We start from the raw sequence: 17,760 nt of genomic DNA on the forward strand, positions 1-17,760 counted from the left end.
GCTTCCTGTGAGTCCTAAATCACTCCTATCACAGTAATAGGTCAATAGAAAGAAGGGGGGGGTGGAACAGGCCAGGCCGGGGCCCACAAATGCAGCAGCTGATCACTATTTATATTATATTATAGTGATACAATATAGATTGTGCAGGGCCTTCTAGAAGAAAGTGGAGCCAAAGATCAGGCACATGGAGGTGCCTGTGGGGCAATCTACATGGTGGCTTACTATGTACATTATAACATGTACTTTTTAAGGAATACTCTGTTCACAAATAAAAGTAAAGCCCTGCACTACCCACAGGTCACACATTCTACTAGTCCATGGTTTTTGCCTTTCATAAAGGTTTTGCTAACATACACACACCCGGCCACCCAGTTTGCTGCTAATAACAGTGTTCTGAGAAACCCATCCTGTCCGACATTAGCATGTGACATTGGACATTCCCTCTCCTTCCCTAGTGCACCCTTCCGAACACGTAGCCTTGGAGAACATATTACCTTTAAGCAGATGACATCATCCACCTAACCCAGGGGTCTTTTCAAAAAAAGGGCCAGTTTATTGTCCTTCAGACATTAGGAGGACCAGCAGGGGCAGAAAATGTCAGCATCAGTGAGAATAAATGTGGCTTCAGGATTGGTGGTCAATAGGAGGAGTAGTGCCCCTATTAGAAGGGGTAATAGTATCCCATCATTGGTATCAGTGGAAGAAAGAGTGCCCCATTTTTGGTGTCAGTGGGAGGAATAGTGCCTCACATCAGTGGAAGGAATAGTGCCCTGTGGGCCAGATAGAGGCTAGCAAAGGGCCACATCTGGCCTTCGGGCAGCCTTTTGGAGACCCCTGACCTAATCCATCATAGTCCAATTAAAGCAAACAGATTTCATACATGACTGATCTGACTGCTGTTAGCTGAAATCTGATCAGGTGGTACAAATTGTTAAAATTTAGGGTGTTTTGTTGCTCTTGGAACTATTTTTTATTAAGCAGGACTTGACTTTATTGCATTTTGGCAATCCACCAGTTTTTGGTCAGATCAGGTGGGCATCTAAATTCTGTTTCAATAGTTTATGTTGCATTTTCAAGGAAATAAATATCAACAGTTTTGCCAACGTAAGGGCTGTGCTAAAATGTTGGGACTACTGAGCATTAAAAAGGAAAAATACAGTATTCACAGCTATGAGAAACTAGCGTAGGTAGTTAGAAAATAATGCAAAATCATCAGGATACCAGCAAAGGTGATCCACATTCCATGACCTGCATGTACACTTGGGCAGCTCATAGATGACACTGTTTTCTTTATTCAACCAGCTGGTTAAATGAAAAAAAAATGACTTGATTCCTCCATCCACAGTTATTGTATTCTGACAATGAGGAGACTTCCCCACCATCAGAATACACTGATCAGGGCTGCTGGTTTTAGACTGCAGCAATGATCGAGTGGGGAAAACCTGACAGGGCGGTTGTACAGAAGCTGATCAATAGATAAAGTTCTGTACAACCTCTCTGCCCATACATGGATCAAAAATGTGGCATGTCCCACATGAACTGCCCAAATTTTGATCTATGTATGGCCAGCTTTAAATGTAGATAGTAAAGGCCCATGGTAGCAATGGGGAAAGGGGAAGTGAAGGGGACAGAAGAGGCAGGAAAAGGGTTAATATAGAAATAAATAGTGGTAAAAGGGGTAAAAATAGAAAATAATTAATGCCCCCCCATGGGCCCAGAGCAAAAGACAAATAAAATTATCGGAAACTGAGGCTAGATAGATTTAGCATTTCATTCCTTCAGATAATTCCAGAGAACCATTCTGAAGGTGATACAATCAGGATTTAAAATCTTGTCCACTTTCTATTTTTCTTGCATAGATAAGCAAGCTATCAGCCCTCCCTCCTCCTTTACCCTACCATTAACATAAGCTTGGCTGAGCTGGCCAAACTGAAACGACATGCTATGAACTGAGCTTTACATGAGGGCAGTTCCGTTGGACCTGCTGTTCTGACCTGCTTTAGAACCAATACCTACATATAAAAGAAAAATATGGAGTTTGGTTGAACTGGTACCTTTTCAGAAGGTGTGATCAGGTATACTGCTTCCAGGCTGGGGAGTGGTTCCCTGCGCTTGTTAATGTCCTCAACAACTGCAAGGAAAAATGATTATTCACAACAAGCCGCTGGACACATACCTGTTGTATTAGCACTTTACAATGACAATGTCTAAAGTCTTTTAATTTTTTTTTCATAGATATTACATGTAAAAAAAAGAAAAGTTTATATACAGTATATATATATACACACATATACATATATACACACACACATACACAGTATCTCACAAAAGTGAGTACACCCCTCACATTTTTGTAAATATTTTATTATATCTCTATGTAAAGCAGTAAGTGTACAGCAGTGTAAATTTGCTGTCCCCTCAAAATAACCCAACACACAGCCATTAATGTCTAAACCACTGGCAACAAAAGTGAGTAAACCCCTACGTGAAAATGTCCAAATTGGGCCCAAAGTGTCAATATTTTGTGTGGCCACCATTATTTTCCAGCACTGCCTAACCCTCTTGGGCATGGAGTTCACCAGAGCTTCATGGGTTGCCACTGGATTCCTCTTCTACTCCTCCATGACGACATCACAGAGCTGGTGGATGTTAGAGACCTTGCGCTCCTTCCCCCCTCCGTTTGAGGATGCCCCACAGATGCTCAATAGGGTTTAGGTCTGGAGACATGCTTGGCCAGTCCATCACCTTTACCCTCAGCTTCTTTAGCATGGCAGTGGTCGTCTAGGAGGTGTGTTTGGTGTCCTTATCATGCTGGAATACTGCCCTGCAGCCCAGTCTCCGAAGGGAGGGGATCATGCTCTGCTTCAGTATGTCACGGTACATGTTGGCAATGAACTGTAGCTCCCCAGTGCCGGCAGCACCCATGCAGTCCCAGACTATGACACTCCCACCACCATGCTTGATTGTAGGGAAGACACACTTGTCTTTGTACTCCTCATCTGATTGCCGCCACACACGCTTGACATCATATGAACCAAATAAGTTTATCTTGGTCTCATCAGACCACAGGACATGGTTCCAGTAATCCGTGTCCTTAGTCTGCTTGTCTTCAGCAAAGGGTTTGTGGGCTTTCTTGTGCATCATCTTTAGAAGAGGCTTCTTTCTGAGACAACAGCCATGCAGACCAATTTGATGCAGTGTGCGGCGTATGGTCTGAGCACTGACAGGCTGACCGCCCACCCCTTCAACCTCTGCAGCAATGCTGGCAGCACTCATAAGTCTATTTCCCAAAGACAACCTCTGGATTTGACGCTGAGCACGTGACCTCAACTTCTTTGGTGGACCATGGCAAGGCCTGTTCTGAGTGGAACCTGTCCTGTTAAACCACTGCATGGTCTTGGTCACAGTGCTGCAGCTCAGTTTCAGGGTCTTGGCAATCTTCTTATAGCCTAGGCCATCTTTATGTAGAGCAACTATTTTTTTTTTTTTAGATCTTCAGAGAGTTCTTTGCCATGAGGTGCCATGTTGAATGTCCAGTGACCGGTATGAGAGAGTGAGAGCGATAACACCAAATTTAACATACCTGCTCCCCATTCACATCTGAGGCCTTGTAACACTAATGAGTCACGTGACAACGGGGAGGGAAAATGGCTAATTTGGCCCAATATGGACATTTTCACCTAGGGGTATACTCACTTTTGTTGCCTGCGGTTTAGACATTAATGGCTGTCTGTTGAGTTATATTGAGGGGACAGCAAATTTACACTATTATACAAGCTGAACACTCACTACTTTACATTGTAGCAAAGTGTCAGTTCTTCAGTGTTGTCACATAAAAAAGGTATAATAAAATATTTACAAAAATGTGAGGGGTGTACTCACTTTTGTGAGATACTGTATATATATATATATATATATATATATATATATATATATATATATATATATACACACACATACACACACACACAAGGTGGTATCAAAAAGTTTGTAACACACCAACAGATGGCAGCACAAGGCTGCACACACAGTCACAGGGAGCACCGACCTTCATGAGTCAGTGCGCCAAGAGACATTGTCCTGTGTACATTGGGAGCTGTGCAACTGGTGCTAATTTGACCACGTGTATTACCACATCTGCGATTTCATCATGGACCGCAATTATGTCAACGATGACAACAACGGCGATGCTGCAAAAAGTCGTTTGAGGTGTTTTGAGTAGCACGTGCTCTTCAAAAGCGGAAGAACATCACTGTAAGACGAGAGATTAGGAAGACCTTCAACGAGGTCAACCCAGGAAAATGTCAAAACCATTCGGCAACTTGTGCATCGGGATCATTGGAGAACAATTGTGCATGCCGCTCAAAACACCTTGAACGACTCATTGCAGCATTGCCATAAACTTGCCGAATAATGTCAAACATCTCTGTGGCAGATTTGGCCAGTTTCATACAGAATTTCACGTTTGCACTTTGTTCTAACTTGCTGTCCATGATGAAATAGCAGACGTGCTAATACACGTGGTCAGTGCTTGCATTGGAGCCTGCAAAGCATTGCAGCTGCGATCAGATTCACAGGTGCAGGCCACAGGCTTCCTTCAGCCCCAGGTGTGTACAGCGCTATAGACCATCTTTTATGGAGCTGGAGGAAGTAAACAATGGACTACAAGTGCAGTGATATTACCGCAATTGTGCTCCACTGATTTCTACAAATTCCTCTGTTGCAGGGGTGAATGGGACAGGTAGCCTTTCCATTCACGGATCTGTGAATTGATCTGTGAAAAAAAAGGCACAGCTGTATGAGTGCAGCCATACACAGTCACGCTAAATACAAATAAATGTAGGGTTCTAAAGGGAGAAGAAACCCACAATTCAGGTAGGTGTGGGGCAAAGGCGGTTTTAGGGTGGGGGACTGGAAAATGTGACCATGTTTAATGTTATGCCCCAAATATGAGTGTAACACGAAACATGGTCAGAAAGGTGGACTATTCCTGTAAGGATGGCCTAATGGCAATGATCTTGAGAACCAAATTGAACCTGCTCCAGTCATCAAGAACTTATCACTGGAAAGGCAAATAATAATAGGTCAGTAAGTAAGAAGTGACAACAGGCTCCACCTTTAACCTGAATTACAGGTAAATACTGATTTTTGCTGGTTTATTGGACCTCTTAACCCAATCTATTTGTATCTAAAATATTTCCTTTCCTATTCCTTACTTGTTATTCCTTCAGTCATTATATCTGTCATCTTGCAACATGATGATAACATGCGTGTGCTCAGCTGGTCCACTACCAGAACCTGCAAAAAAAAACACAGAAAAAAGGTATGAGGTGGTATAGAAAGCAATAGAAAAATAGAAAGGGCTCAATATAATAATTTAAACCATAAACAATATTTATAGTAGCTAATCCAGCTAATTTACTAAGCCATTGACCTGGAACAAACATGGAGTTCTGACTTCATCCTGACTTTTAATCTTCATGTTTGTTCTGGGTCACTGACTCAGAAGATATTAAAACCAGAGGCAGCCATATAACTAGTATTCTTAGAAGAGGTCAGCAATGGTAGGTCCATCATTTCCCTCAGAACAGGTTTCCATGGTGTCCTGAATGGCTGCTTAAAGTGCAATTCCACCCAAATTTACAATTAAAATGTTGTATTGTTGTTGGAATGTTGACACCGTCAGAAGTGCCATCAACACAAAGTATGATGATATCATACTTCCTTCCCTATGGCCTAGTTATTTGATTTTCATTGAAAATATTTAATAGAATAAAAATAAGCAATAATATAAAATAATACATATGGTCATCAGGATCACATGGTCTCAAGTAATGGTATACAGACTTAGAATATTGAGGATTAGGAATGTCTGAGAATAATTAACATAACGATGTAGATCAACTCACACCGATATGTCAAAGTAACTATGTACAATAATGTTGGTGGATGTGATTGGTTTGAAGCAGTGTGAAGTTGGGGTCATTTTGGTATACAACCCCAATTCCAAAAAGTTGGGACACTGTGTAAAATGTACAAAAAAATTTAGACTGCAATGATTTGCAAATCTCATAAACCCAAATTTTATTCACAATAGAAAATAGAAAACATATCAAATGTTTAAGCTTAGAAAATGTACAATTTTAAGAAAAAAAGAAGGTCATTTTGAAATTGATGCCAGCAACATGTTTTTAAAAAAATATATTTTTTATTGATTTACACCACTAAAATCAATATTTAAAATATTTATAATATTCCCAAAGAAATATTTTCTGTTCACATTATATGTAGGTGTATTCAATATATCATTTTAACACAGAATCTCCACAATACAGTCTCTCATTACAGCCCATTCATACATACTGTATGAGTATGGAACAAATGTTCACGTTTACCATGTTCGCCTTGAGATATACCTACGTATAATGTGAACAGGATAGGTCATACTCTCTTTATAAAATAATATAGCCTTAAAATCCTGTTTATTGAAAATGTATTGGTTAATCTACTACAGTATTGTGGTTTCCAAATGTATTTTAGAGGGTCATACTTTGTGTATAGGATTGGAGCTGATCTTTAATTTTTTTCCTAGAAAATTGCTAGACAACCTGCCAAATGCCATCAGGCAATACTCCTTCCCCATTCTCACTTTTTAGAGCAGCCATTCTGAACTAGGTTTCCATGGAACCTTAGGGTACCTCCAGTTGCTAAGGAGTTACTTGGGCTGTGGCTGATTGACCCCCCACTTGATCTTTCCTACGTAATTGTGGAGCCAACACCACTTGGCAGAGCCAGCAGCATTACACTAATTGTCTTAGCTGTCTGTTAGGGTGGCAGTCTGACCACCACTCCACTGTATAGAAGGCATTCTAACCATTTGCAACCAACATAAAGGGCATTCTTCCAACTGAATTTATTTTAGCAGGGGTTCCCCAGAACCTGATGATTAAAAGTTTCTCTGGGGCATAAAGGTTGAGAAAGACTGTTCTAGATTGACACACAAGGAGTGCATCTTCCTACGTGACTGGAATACTGCAGTTTACAAGCCTCCAGATCCAGCGAGCTTGTTCAGGATACATCAACCATTTTTTTTTCTAGCACCATGAATGCTTTTTTTGTGGGAGGTCAAGATAGACAGAGTGCTTCTCACGATCCCACGCCCTCTTCCAAAAGGTGCCATCTCACCAATGATATTTTTAATCCTTCACAGCTTCTAAGGACAATGCCTCAGAACAAAACAAGAAGGCCCAAAGCTAAGCAACTGTGACCGTCTCATCTGTAAAATTAGTAATAATAACATAATACACAGTACCTTCCACTCTCCTTTCTTCTTAACCTTTCTGATCACATCATGCATGATTTCTGTAACAGAAAGTTGCATTTTAAATTATCATAATAAATATGCATCTCAAAAATCAGTTTATTTTACATAATATGCTTATAGGAAACAAAATAAAAAGAAACCAGAAATAAAAGCTATACAGTTGTGGTACAAAATCTAAAAAGGGGACAAAGCAAGTGATGATGGCACCCTGAACAACCTATATAGCTTTTAATTAATGCTGTCACCCATGTACACATTTCAGTGATTTTGCTAACTTCTGTTTAAATAAGTTTCTATCAAAAGTTGTCCAAATTAACAATAAAAATGTACAGGATGTAGACAATAATACACATAAATAAGCTAAAAGGTCCTCTGTGAGTCCATGGCTACCCTGTACGCTAAAGACTTTTGTTGACTATTCCCAAAGCAGCATGGGATTCATGAAGAAGATACATGGTTGGGACTGTGGAGGCAATGTGTAAATGTAGGTTTTTAGGAGCCAACTAATTCAAAAGGAGTATAAAGTTGACATCTGCTACATTGCTATTTGAATTCTGAGGTGAGGTGGAGTGTCTAAGGGCCAACACGGTGTGTGTAAAAGTAGAAATGGGGGGGGTAAAGGAGGTGTGGCGGGTCAGAAAGATACGAAAAACAGGAGGCGGATCCTGGCCACACTGGCCAAAATTGTTGCCATTAGTATAGAAGAGATGTCAGAGGGTCAATGGCTTGCAATCAAAGTCAGCAGGAAGGCAAAAACTACCTTCCATCTGGTTTCCCCCTCAGGATCATTTACTGTCTGGAGCCCCCTAGAAAATCTGTCACTCTGTGGCAAATCAACACTGCTTACACAGATCTGAGGAATCTCCCCCTGGAACTGTACTCAGGCACCAGCACTGCACTGTGGGAGGGCAGGGAACAGGGTCATGTTGGCCATGACCACCAGTGTATGAAAAAAGCAGTGGGGACACAAGTGGAAGAGAAATACTGTATGTGATGCTAACTCCTCTTCTCTAAAGTGGACTGGGCTGAATGGGCAAAGTACAGGGTTGCTTTAGGCTGAAATTAGTAGCACTCAATAGTAAGTAGACAAGATGGGTAGAGTCTAGCCTGAAGATCATCATTGTTCATTTGTGGTCAAGACAGCACCAACCCTTGGTTCAGCCAACTGTGTTGCAAAGGTGTGAAAACAGGAGTTTAGAAATGATGGCCTTACAAGGAAACCTAGCACTTTTAGAAGGTGGTCAGCAATAGTTATTGTGACAGGTCATCCTTTCTAACTCTCGTTTGCACCCATTTCCAACACGATTGGGCACTTTTCTAACCACAAAAGAACAATGATATTTTTTAGAGGAAAATCTAATTTTGTCCACTCAATATTCGGAACTTCTGTTGGATTGCATATTCCACCTATCTAAACCCTGCAATGAATGAAAAGACTGCTGCTTGCTACTTAAAGTGTAAGTAAACCCCCCTATCGTTTTCAGCCAAGGAAGCTGCCATCTTTGCATCTGTTTAATTTACAGCTACCATGCTGCACATGTGATCAGTTATGACACCAGCCATTGGATGGTTTGACAGTTTGGTTTAGAGCACAACCAATGGGAGTGTTACAATTCCGGCACGTGTCGGAAAAGAAACAGTTTTATGGATGGGTTTACTTCCGCTTTAATGACTTTTGACTTTGCTCATCAGCCCTTCTCCCCCAGCAGCTTCCTCGAATTACACAATCAGTTGCTTAATTTCCGTAATATAATTTTAATCTAAATGTAATTCATTTAAACATAATTTAATTTTACAATCAGTTGCTTAATTTAGTGTCAGGACATCACCAGATACGAAAAACATTAAATAAAAACAGTGAAATACAATAAGCTGTGAACTGCACTACAACATGGTAAACTGCGGATTTATTGAAGATATGCTAATATATGCCCCCATTCCTTCACTCTGGACTCCCTATGTATCAGAAGCTCTACCCTACAATTTAAAAACAGCTGGGATTACTGTAGCAATGCGGTATCTAATAATTAACAGAACACATTTAACTTCATATGTACCAACTGAGAACACAAAGATCTGTTTGCCGTGTTTAAGGGATGTACATACAGTATATACTGTATATATTATATATACGCGACACAATTTGCAAAATAAATGCCTAGTAGAAGTGCCCAAGTATCATGAACACTGACACCTGGATAAACTATACAACAGGCAAAATTCAGCCCCATACTACTTTCCCAACTGCAGTTGCATGGACTTCTACATTATTGTTTGATATGGGGCTTTGTGATCCAGAGCCTATTGTTCTCTGGAGATAAGAATGGTACCTGAGGGCATATGCCGTACATGCACACTGCTCTTAGAGTATTAGCATGCATGTCTGTTTACTTACTGGGGGAAAGAAAGAGGATTTCAAACACAGCTGTGACAGATTCACACACAGCACATTACTATCTTGTATACAAGATCATTGGGTTGAAACATACAGTATTCCAGAAATGCTTTTTTCTTCATGGTCAACCCTACAAAAAGCTACATTACATTCATTCATTAAAATAAAGGAATAAAGAGCCATACTTGTTTTTTCTATACATTTTCTTAATTATACAGTACTTGTGTGCTCTTAATTTTAGGTACAAGAATGAATACTGTCAAGACTCCAAATTTTGGCAGGGCCAGAACATGTTGGTATGCTTTGGGTAATCTGGAAGGGGATGAATAACCAAGTTTGATGATATCACAAACAGTAAACTGTAAAAAAAATGTCTGTATTTACAAAATTGTCATATTTTAGTTCTCTTCAATAATTATGTTTCACTAAGTCCTATTTTGTGCACGGCACAGAGACTAAAGAATATGCCATGGTAAAATTTGCTGCTCAAAAATACAGTGGACTGGATTCTGGTCAAGGGTTTTGGGGCTGCTGTTCACCCTTTTTCACGTACCCATCCGCAAGGATGTCCGATCCTGGGCCTCTTTTCCTATCAGCAGAAATTTGCCACCTACCAGTGGGGAGGGGCAGCAAACAATCGCCCCCCCAGGCGGCCGCCAGCACAGCACTACCACCCCCCATCCCACCCCAGGCGGCTGGCGGTCTGGCACTTATCGATCTAGGTGGCGGGCTGTGGTGTCCTCCAGCACGGGGTGCAGGCAGCGGTTCCAGTGTCCACTCCTCCAGCAGCTTCTTCCCCCGTGTGTCTCCTTTCTCTTCCACCTAAGCGCTAGGCATCCAATAGGATTGCCTGACGCTTTAGCCAATCGGGAAACAGGTCTCACGACCTGCTTCCTGATTGGCGGGGAGGAACTTTAGTATGAAAATAGTGAAAACTCTTTCGCTATCGCCACATAACTGGGTGGGCTCTGCGCCCCAAGCCCACCCTATTAGAGCCTCTGTCTCTAATCACGTGCTTCAAAGAAACACTCCCCCCCCCCAATTGAAATCCATAGTACGGCACCCTGATATGTAGATCAGGGGGCAGAACGCATGGAGAGGGGAGGCAACACCCGTACGCCCTCTATGGACGGGCCACTACTGCCACCTACCTATTCATAGCTGCTAAACATACAATAGAGAGGGCATGGAAGAAAATGGCTGTTTCATTTGCAGAGGTGTAGAGCACATTGACGACTCTCATGATCCACGAAAAAAATTTAAAGTATCCTCAATGATACTCATGCTAAATTCCTTAAAGTTTGGACTCCATGGTGGTCTTACACTCTTCCAACCCTGCGCCCAACCAGCCTAGGCCTCCGAAACAAATCCTCCTCAACCCCAGCCTGGAGAAACTCCTCTCCCCTCCCTTTCCTCTGCTCCACTCCTCTGCTTTTCCGTCTCTCATTACCCCCCTTTTCCTCTCTGGACTCCCTGTCCACCACTCTGTTCTTCTTTGCCATCTTTTGGCTTTTTTCTGTGTTTTCATGAAAATTCTGCATTTTGTCTAATGTTCATGTACCCTGTGCGGGAATCGCATATCTGTTCTTTCTTTGTATGCTAATAAAAATCATTGTACCAGAAAAATATAGTGGATATTTAACTCACAAAATGCAGAGGTCTATAGGAACATGAATTAATATCATATACAAATACAGCATAAAGCATTAGGAGATTGGCAATGTACCCCAGTCTTTGATGAGTTGTGTGCCAACGCCATCATATTTCTAGTCTCTATATACTTCTGTGCAGATCAGTGGTTCTCGACCCTATTGAGACCAGGACCTGGTAAATTTTTCCAAAACTTTCCATGCCCTAACAGTATAAAAAGTTATAACAACACCATAAAATGATGGGAATACAAATGATGTATTGATATGCTGGGAGACTCTGGATGAGGCTGGCTGTGATTGTTGTGGGATAGGGGTTCTAAAGAAGGTTTTGGTGAGATCTACGGCAAATGTGGGTGATTGGGTCTCTGGAGAGAAGTGTGGGTTTCTTCAGGAAGCTGGAGGGCTTCCAGGGGCAGTGTGGCAAACTGGAGTGCGCTGCAGGGACTGGGGGCACTATGGGATACTGTTGGAAGCTGGGGCACTATGGGGGGCTGGAGATTCTGCAGTAAGCTAGGGGGCACTGTAGGAGATTGGGGGCCATTGTGGAGGCCAAAGGCACCCAGGGGGCCTCAGGACACTGTGGTAGGTTAAGGTGCATGGTGGACTACTATTAGAGGTTGCATGGCACTATGGGAACTGGGAGGCACTGTGGGAGGTTAAGAGAACTGGGAGGAGGAAATCTATGGCCTGGTGGCTGAGAACCAGTGGTCTAGATGATCATGTCAAATTAATATGTGCATATCTACAAATATCCTCCATGATTGTGAAACCCATTTGGGCCATGCCATATAGCTCATCAAAAATGGACTGACTAGCGAAGCCACAGGATTATACCGTCACTCCCTATGTTTCTATGTTTCTTAGGTCTTGCTAAAAACATTGTTATTATGTGTCAGAGATGTGTAGTTATAAAAGCCACATAAGCCACATAACAAGTGCTTGCATTTAAAAAAATCACACTATTGCAAATTACAACTGTGTACTCTCCCCCTTTCCGTAAAGAAGCCATACTCAAACAGGGTTCCTTCAAAGGTTGCAAGGGGTTCCTTAAGCTGTGGCTGATTGACTTCCCATCTTATGGGGCCTCCATAATTTCAGAGCCAATACTTGGCAAAGCCAGCAATGTGACATAATTACCTTTTAACTGTCTGTAAAGGTGGCACCCTGGCATCCAGTATAAGGGGCAATTTCCCTATTGATCCCCAAGGAATTTGTTTTGGTAAGGAATCCTATTCCTGAAAAAAAATTTCTGGGTTCCTCTGAGGTAAAAAAGTAAAAAAAGTCTACCTTAAAGCCAAAGCCACTTAAAGTTTTAATTGCTCGTTACGGTTAGGGTGTACTGTACAGGCAGGCTTAGTTACCTTACTGTATAAACCCAGTTACAGTGGGCTCTTCCTCTCCCAGAAGCTCCAGTCTGTGGGCAGAATCTTGGGATACATACATACAATACTAGGATATTTGATTTATGTTGAGATATAAGGTATGTTGAGCAGGCTGGAGTGCGACCACGGATGGTCATGGCTTACAGGGGAGACTGCAGGGGACCGGTCGCCAGGGTTGCCAACCGCTAGTAAATTCACGGACAGTTTGTGAAATCCGTGATTTTTACATCTGTCTGCGAATGTATGTACAGACTTCATAATGGACATTCATGGACAGATGTAAAAATCACAGATTTTTACAAACTGTCCATTAATTTATTGATGGGTGGCAACCCTACAGGTCACAGTGCTGGAAAGACCCTGCTAGAGCACAGAATTAGGTAAGTATTTGATCCTTATTCAGCACCCCTAGACTTAATGAGTATTTAACCCTTGACATGTGTTGCCCCAAAGCCCTGGACAGCTGTGTAAACCCAAGTAAGAACTGAATGACAAAACAGTTTATTTTCATACTGCGAGCCATTGGGAGTGGATCAGCCAGGTAAGAGATATAACATAACAGAACATTTTTATTTTGGAGTTTTCCTTCAATAAATGAGCGAAAAGGATAAAAGGTGTGCTATCCTATTCAGGTTTATATCAGATCTCCACATCCAATGCCAAACATTTTTTTCATTCAGCACTGGAGAATCTTATTGTGTAGTAATCACAAAACAAAGGAAGGGGCCCTATTTAAGTGATTAATTACTGCATCTTTTGAATGCAAGCTGATTACCTACTTACAATCTGTCACTGCTGAGGTTGTGGGAGGGTAATAGAATTTGTTCCAAAGACCAGACTCCACAACAGCTGTTTGCTTTCTGCCATCATTGATAACTCATCCTGATTTCTATTGGCTGTCCCATTATTTGAAGGTTTGTCCCTGGAAAGGCCACTGATTTTCAGCAACATTTATTCATTTACAGTATCTCACAAAAGTGAGTACACCCCTCATATTTTTGTAAATATTTTATTATACCTTTTCATGTGACAACATTGAGGAAATTACACTTTGCTACAATGTAAAGTAGTGAGTGTACAGCTTGTATAACAGTGTAAATTTGCTGTCCCCTCAAAATAACGCAACACACAGCCATTAATGTCTAAACCGTTGGCAATAAAAGTAAGTACATCCCTAAGTGAAAATGTCCCAATTAGCTATTTTCCCCTCCTCTGTGTCATGTTATTTGTTAGTGTTACAAGGTCTCAGGTGTGAATGGGGAGCAGGTGTATTAAAATTGGTGTTATCGCTTTCACTCTCTCATACTGGTCGCTGGAAGTTCAACATGGCATCTCATGGCAAAAAACTCTGAGAATCTGAATAAAAGAAGTGTTGTTCTACATAAGGATGGCCTAGATTTTAAGAAGATTGCCAAAAACCTGAAACTGAGCTGCAGCACGGTGACCAAGACCATACCGCGGTATAACAGGACAGGTTCCACTCAGAACAGGCCTCGCCATGGTTGACCAAAGAAGTTGAGTGTACGTGCTCAGCGTCATATCCAGAGGTTGTCTTTGGGAAATAGACGTATGAGTGCTGCCAGCATTGCTGCAGAGGTTGAAGGGGTGGGGGGGGTCAGCCTGTCAGTGCTCAGACCGTACGCCGCACACGGCATCAAATTGGTCTGCATGGCTGTTGTCCCAGAAGGAAGCCTCTTCTAAAGATGATGCACAAGAAAGTCCGCAAACAGTTTGCTGAAGACAAGCAGGCTAAGGACATGGATTACTGAAACTATGTCCTGTGGTCTGATGAGACCAAGATAAACTTATTTGGCTCAGATGGTGTCAAGCGTGTGTGGCAGCAACTGGGTAAGGAGTACAAAGAAAAGTGTGATTTGCCTACAGTCAAGCATGATGGTGGGAGTGTCATGGTCTGGGTCTGCATGAGTGCTGCCGGCACTGGGAAGATACAGTTCATTGAGGGAACCATGAATGCCAACATGTACTGTGACATACTGGAGCAGAGCATGATCCCCTCCCTTCAGAGACTGGGCCGCAGGGCAGTATTCCAACATGATAATGACCCTAAACACACACACTGCCTTGCTAAAGAAGCTGAGGGTAAAGGTGATGGACTGGCCAAGCATGTCTCCAGACCTAAACCCTATTGAGCATATGTGGGGCATCCTGAAATGGAAGGTGAAGGAGCGCAAGGTCTCTAATATCCACCAGCTCCGTGATGTTATCATCGAGTAGTGGAAGAGGACTCCAGTGGCAACCTGTGAAGCTCTGGTGAACTCCATGCCCAATAGGGTTAAGGAAGTGCTGGGAAATAATGGTGGCCACACAAAATATTGACACTTTGGGCCCAATTTGGAAATTTTCACTTAGGGGTGTGCCAGCTGTTTAGATGGCTGTGTGTTGAGTTATTTTGAGGGGACAGCAAATTTACACTGTTATACAAGCTGTACACTCACTACTTTACATTGTAGCAAAGTGTCATTTCTTCAGTGTTGTCACATGAAAATATATAATAAAATATTTTAAAAAATATGAGGGGTGTACTTGCTTTTGTGAGATACTGTATATAGTGACAACAAATTCCATAGCACTCTACAGGTCTTTATATTATATTTAATATTTTCTCTGCCATGGTAACTCAAACATACTATGGTCAATTCAAATTGCAAAGAAGATGATTACAAAAGATGTCTTTTTTAGGATAATGGGTAATAAAATATGTCCCACTTTCTCCTACACATGGAACCCCAAGATTGAAGATGGCCATAAAACAGTGAGATTATCTTTCGAACATTCATAGAAAAATCCTCCATCAGAACATTCTTTCTAGCCATCAATTAATCAAAAGCCCTTAAAATTCAGGCTGTCTCTCCACTTCGTCCAATCAGAGAATGCTTTGCATTAATTCAGAAAAAGCAAGCCATTTGTCCCAGTCAGGGATCAGGTTCGATGACCTATAGCTATAGCAGTAGAGATGCTCCCACCGACCAGCAAGATAAGTACACAAGCAAGTCACCCTGGTGGCAGATGACACGGGCTCACCTGAGGGAAGGGGTCTAAGCAATAACCGGTGTTCCCTAGCGCTCATAATGGTGAGATGATTTGCTGCATGCTAGCAGCAGGTCACAGTCCTCAGGATCTCCCCACCAGGAGGTGAGCAAGCCAGGGTCCCCGGGCAGATGGAATAGGTAGGGGTCAAGCAGAAGCTTAGTCACTAAACAAGCTAAAGGTCAGTAACAAGTGGTTGCAGGTTGGAAGCCAGCAGAAGTGTAGTTGAGGAACAAGCCAAAGTTTGGTACCGAGTGGTAGTGAAATATAGACAGCAGCAAGGTGCACAATATTGGCTGGAGAGAGCACACAAATCTAACAAACAGGAAGTGCAGAGAAATGGCTTAAATCAGGAAGTTCATGGGAGAATCAAAGGGTTCAAGGCTCACTAGAAGCAAGACAAAGCAGGGTTGTCCAAGAAATCATGCAGAGAGCTGCCCAGCATCTTAGGTGGCACAGTTAAAAGACAGCACAGAGGTTCCAGTTTCAGATCCAGATCCTGACAGCATTCTCTGAATTGTGCCCATGCTGAGCAGCCAAACTCCTGTATTTAAATTGCATCAGGGCACCAGCTCAGCAAGGGACCCAGAAGCAAGTGGAGATCACTGGAATAGCGGTGTCTACTTCAGTGATTTCCAGCTTCCAGGGGCATCGGCCAGGTATGGTATATAGTTATATTGGTCCTTGGTGTGATGGCAACATATGCTTAAGGTGACAACACAGGAGCACAGCTGGAAGGGGGGGGGGGGGTGCAAGGACAGAGCCCTGTCACTCTATAACAGGAGGGATCACCAATTATTTTATTAAAAGCTGCAGATGTAAACATATTGAAAATTAGATTTTGTTATTGGTTTACATACAATTAAAGCTGGCCATAGAGGAGTAGAAAAAAAACGGAAATTCTAACGAATATTGAAACATTCTTTTGATATAGCATTCGATGGGCCAATCGTTGCATCAAAAATTTTCCAGCAAACTTTTTTCTGATCGTTTTCAATATTAAACATTATTTTTTTGGATTGATTTCTACTACTACCCCTATAGCTCATTGTAGCTCAATGCGCATCTCACTTATTTTTTTTTTTTTTTTCTTCGAAGACCTGAAAATGTGAAAACGTTCCATTATGTTTGTTCCTTCATTTTCTATCTTGAAACAGAAAATTGATTGTCACAGTAAACACACTAGCCATACGGAATTCAAATGATTGGTCTACCAACTTGATTTCCATCCAGAAATGGCCAACTTTACATAATGTGGCCAGCTCATTCAGAACTTATCTTTTGTGTACAGCTGAGCAAATAAAAGCAGGCATGGTGATGATGAAGAGGATGACACGCTGCAAAGAGAGACCGCAAAATGAGTTCTTACCTGCAATTGATCTGCTTTGTTTTTATAGCTAGTTAGTTCTTTTCCAGCCTACCTAATATAGAATTATCTTAAAGCGGAAGCACCCGTAAAAAAAAAAAAATGCCACCAAAATTCCTAAAAAAAATAAAAAAAGAAAACATTTGGGAAAAAAAAAATTCTTTATACTTACCTAAACCCTTGTTGCTAGGCAGTCTTCCTAATCTGCCTCTTCCTATTCCGCGGCGTGTTCTTCTCCTCGGTGAGTGACCCCGTTGTCTTCTGGGAACTGTGTGTGTTCCCAGAAGACCACGGGGCCATTCACAGATCGCTGCGCCGCTCGCGCGTGCGCAGTAGGAATCTGGCAGTGAAGCCGCAAGGCTCCACTGCCTGTTTCCCTTACATAGGATGGCGGTGCCGGGACCCGAGAGCCGAGGGACGGTTCGGCCTCGGGCAGCCGACATCGCGCGCACCCAGGACAGGTAAGTCTACTTATTTAAAGTCAGCAGCTACAGTGTTTGTAGCTGCTGACTTTAAAATTTTTTTTTAGCTGGCCGGAATCCCGCTTTAACCTACCTATATACAATTATCTTAAAGTGGACTTATCATTAACC

The 17,760-nt window shown here is 42.0% G+C and overlaps 1 protein-coding gene across 2 annotated transcripts in view; it reads right to left on the reverse strand.

Moving 5' to 3' along the window:
* STXBP1 (syntaxin binding protein 1) overlaps positions 1-17,760 on the reverse strand; it is a 69,070-nt gene that overhangs the window by 39,852 nt on the left and 11,458 nt on the right. For both annotated transcript variants that reach the window (XM_073600273.1, XM_073600272.1), the window contains exons 2-4: positions 7,313-7,362; positions 5,217-5,298; positions 2,055-2,131 (exon numbers count right to left, since the gene is read on the reverse strand). In XM_073600273.1, the coding sequence (XP_073456374.1) occupies positions 2,055-2,131; positions 5,217-5,298; positions 7,313-7,362 (209 nt within the window). The remainder of the gene's footprint in view (positions 1-2,054; positions 2,132-5,216; positions 5,299-7,312; positions 7,363-17,760) is intronic.

This window comes from Aquarana catesbeiana, linkage group LG09 (assembly GCF_042186555.1).
Source record: "Aquarana catesbeiana isolate 2022-GZ linkage group LG09, ASM4218655v1, whole genome shotgun sequence".
NCBI lineage: Eukaryota > Metazoa > Chordata > Amphibia > Anura > Ranidae > Aquarana > Aquarana catesbeiana.